Source organism: Corvus brachyrhynchos, unplaced genomic scaffold (assembly GCF_000691975.1).
Source record: "Corvus brachyrhynchos isolate BGI_N302 unplaced genomic scaffold, ASM69197v1 scaffold279, whole genome shotgun sequence".
Lineage (NCBI taxonomy): Eukaryota > Metazoa > Chordata > Aves > Passeriformes > Corvidae > Corvus > Corvus brachyrhynchos.
Genome location: NW_008246060.1, coordinates 1,076,833 through 1,079,082, shown reverse-complemented (window position 1 = coordinate 1,079,082; position 2,250 = coordinate 1,076,833). Strand labels below are relative to the sequence as shown.

Below are 2,250 nucleotides of genomic sequence, written 5' to 3'. Positions count from 1 at the left end.
TTACAACTTTCTGTGTTTCCCGTACGCGACGCATGTTGCCCACCAGGCTTTAGGGATGTAAAACTAATATTTCAAGACTCTTTTTTTTTTTCTCTTCTTTTTCTGTTTTTTGGGGTGGTTTTGGGTTTGGGTTTTTTTTTTTTTTTTGGTTGGTTGGTTGAGGGTTTTTTGTTTGGCTGGGGTTTGTTGGGTTTTTTTTGGCCCAGAATTAAAATAGCCTGATGGTATGTGTTTCAAAGATTGCAGCTGCGTTTTATTTTACTAGATTACAGTTACAGAAGATAGACACCCCGGAGATTCTGCCTTTCTGCCATGGCTCAGTTTGGAGGACAGAAAAATCCGCCTTGGGCTACTCAGTTTACAGCCACTGCGGTGTCTCAGCCAGGTCAGTTTACACATCACTCAGTGTTTGAACCCTGACATCTAGTAGATTTGGAGATTCCATACTTGGGTATGCACTTCAGAGTGGCACGATGCTAACTAACTTATCTAAACTCTATTTAAGAGGTTTAAATCGGGATTTTTTTCCCACAATAGAGACTTTAAAAGTCATTGCTTAATACTGTCTTTTGGTTTTGTTTGTTATTTTGTTTTCTTAAGGGGTGTGAGTAAAATCCCAGGTGAATTTGTATTGATTGTTTCAGTCAATAAATAATGTATCAAGTTATTCATATCCAAAGATGTGTAAATCATATTAAATTATGTGGTTCTAGATTAAATAATATCAGCACTAGTAGGGCATTACAGATTTTTTAAGTGCTGTCTGAGTTTCATTTCCTGGGCAGCCTGAATCAATGTTTACAAATTTTTTTGCCTTTATTAATAGGTTAGATGTAATTCACGTAGCAGAAAGCTCTCTGAAATTTGTTACATGGGTGAGAAGGGGGGTATTTTCTTTTTTAATGCTAAATTGGAACTTAATGATCCCTATAACCGGAGGTTTTGCCCTAATAATGGTAGAGAGTTTCCTTTGATTTAGCTAAGAAGTGTTGTGAATTGCAGGCCACTGTTTAAAAACCTAGCTGGCTTCATTTTCATGTTTCATGTTGGTTTACAGCACAAAAGGTTTGAGGCAAGAATGTGAAGCTTGATGCATGATGAATTTTGGTGCTTCCATTTCCAGTTCTGAAGTGCCTTTTGCTCTTCTTGAATACAAATAGTTTGTGAATTAAATGTTGTAGTTATGTTGTGCAGTGTGAAGAGGCTTCAGCAAAGCTGTGATACTTGGAGGGTTCAGGATGTGTTTCTGCAGTTGCTCTGATTTGATATGAAGTTCAATGTCACACCTCCTTTGTCAATGGCTTTGTGTCTGGGAGCCAAGCAAAGGTTGGGAATGTTTGACATTCTTTGGAGGTGCATGTCTGGGGTGGGAATCTTTCTCCTCTCCTGACTCAGTTTTCTTTCCCAAATCCTCTATCTCCAGTTTTTCCCATGGGCACTGATCCAATCACTCTGTGTATCCTCAGAGACTGACCACCCACCATGTATTTCACAGTACTCTGTCCCAGTGTGCCTTTTGCTTTTCCTCCATGCCCATTCTGCTCCGTTCCCTAGCTAAACTCTTGCTGTCCTTAACCAGCTGCCCACAGGCAGTTTTTCGCTGTTTCTCTGAACAGCTCACACTTCCCTTATCCAAATGGCACTATCTCCTGTAGAAGTTCCCTAATAGCTGGATAGGATTGGGAGTGTGGGAGAGACAAACTTTGCTTTTGGTTCTCATGTTGGGCTAGGGGAAATGTTGGAGCAATCAAAGAATGGGACGATTTGGGCTGGACTCCTTGATATGTTGACTGATGTGACAGCTAATCCATCAAAAATAGTGGTGGAAGGTGGAGGACAAGATCCATGTCCTGTTTCAGAGGGAAAGCTGCACAAAACCTGCCAAGGGGAGGAGCTGGCGGTAGTCTTTAGAGCTTGGTGAGGTAGGACCAGGAGGGAGCCCTGGAGGAGGGGTGGATGGAGCATACATCAACTTCTTATCCATTTTCTTATGCTCATGACTCTGCCCTGGGCCAGCCTACTTCTGAGCCTCCTTAAATTAAATGAAGTGCAAATGTAACTGGGATAGGACTGGTCAACATCAGTTGCTGTGAGAGATTTTTCACCTGCCCAATGAGGTCAGTATCTCCAGGGATTTATAGCTGTTCATCTGACCCGGCAGCACCTGACTCAAATATGAGACTCATTAAAGATGTAACATTTGGTTGCACTTTTGCCTTCTTCCTGTGCTAGCTCCACGTTCCTTCATGT

General features: G+C 41.6%; 1 protein-coding gene across 1 annotated transcript in view; it reads left to right on the top strand.

Moving 5' to 3' along the window:
- Positions 1-247: 247 nt before the first annotated feature.
- Positions 248-2,250, top strand: part of CCAR1 (cell division cycle and apoptosis regulator 1) — a 26,564-nt gene continuing 24,561 nt past the window's right edge. Inside the window, 1 exon segment of the mRNA XM_008642740.2 lies at positions 248-385. Within this exon segment, the coding sequence (XP_008640962.2) occupies positions 313-385 (73 nt within the window). The 5' untranslated portion in view covers positions 248-312.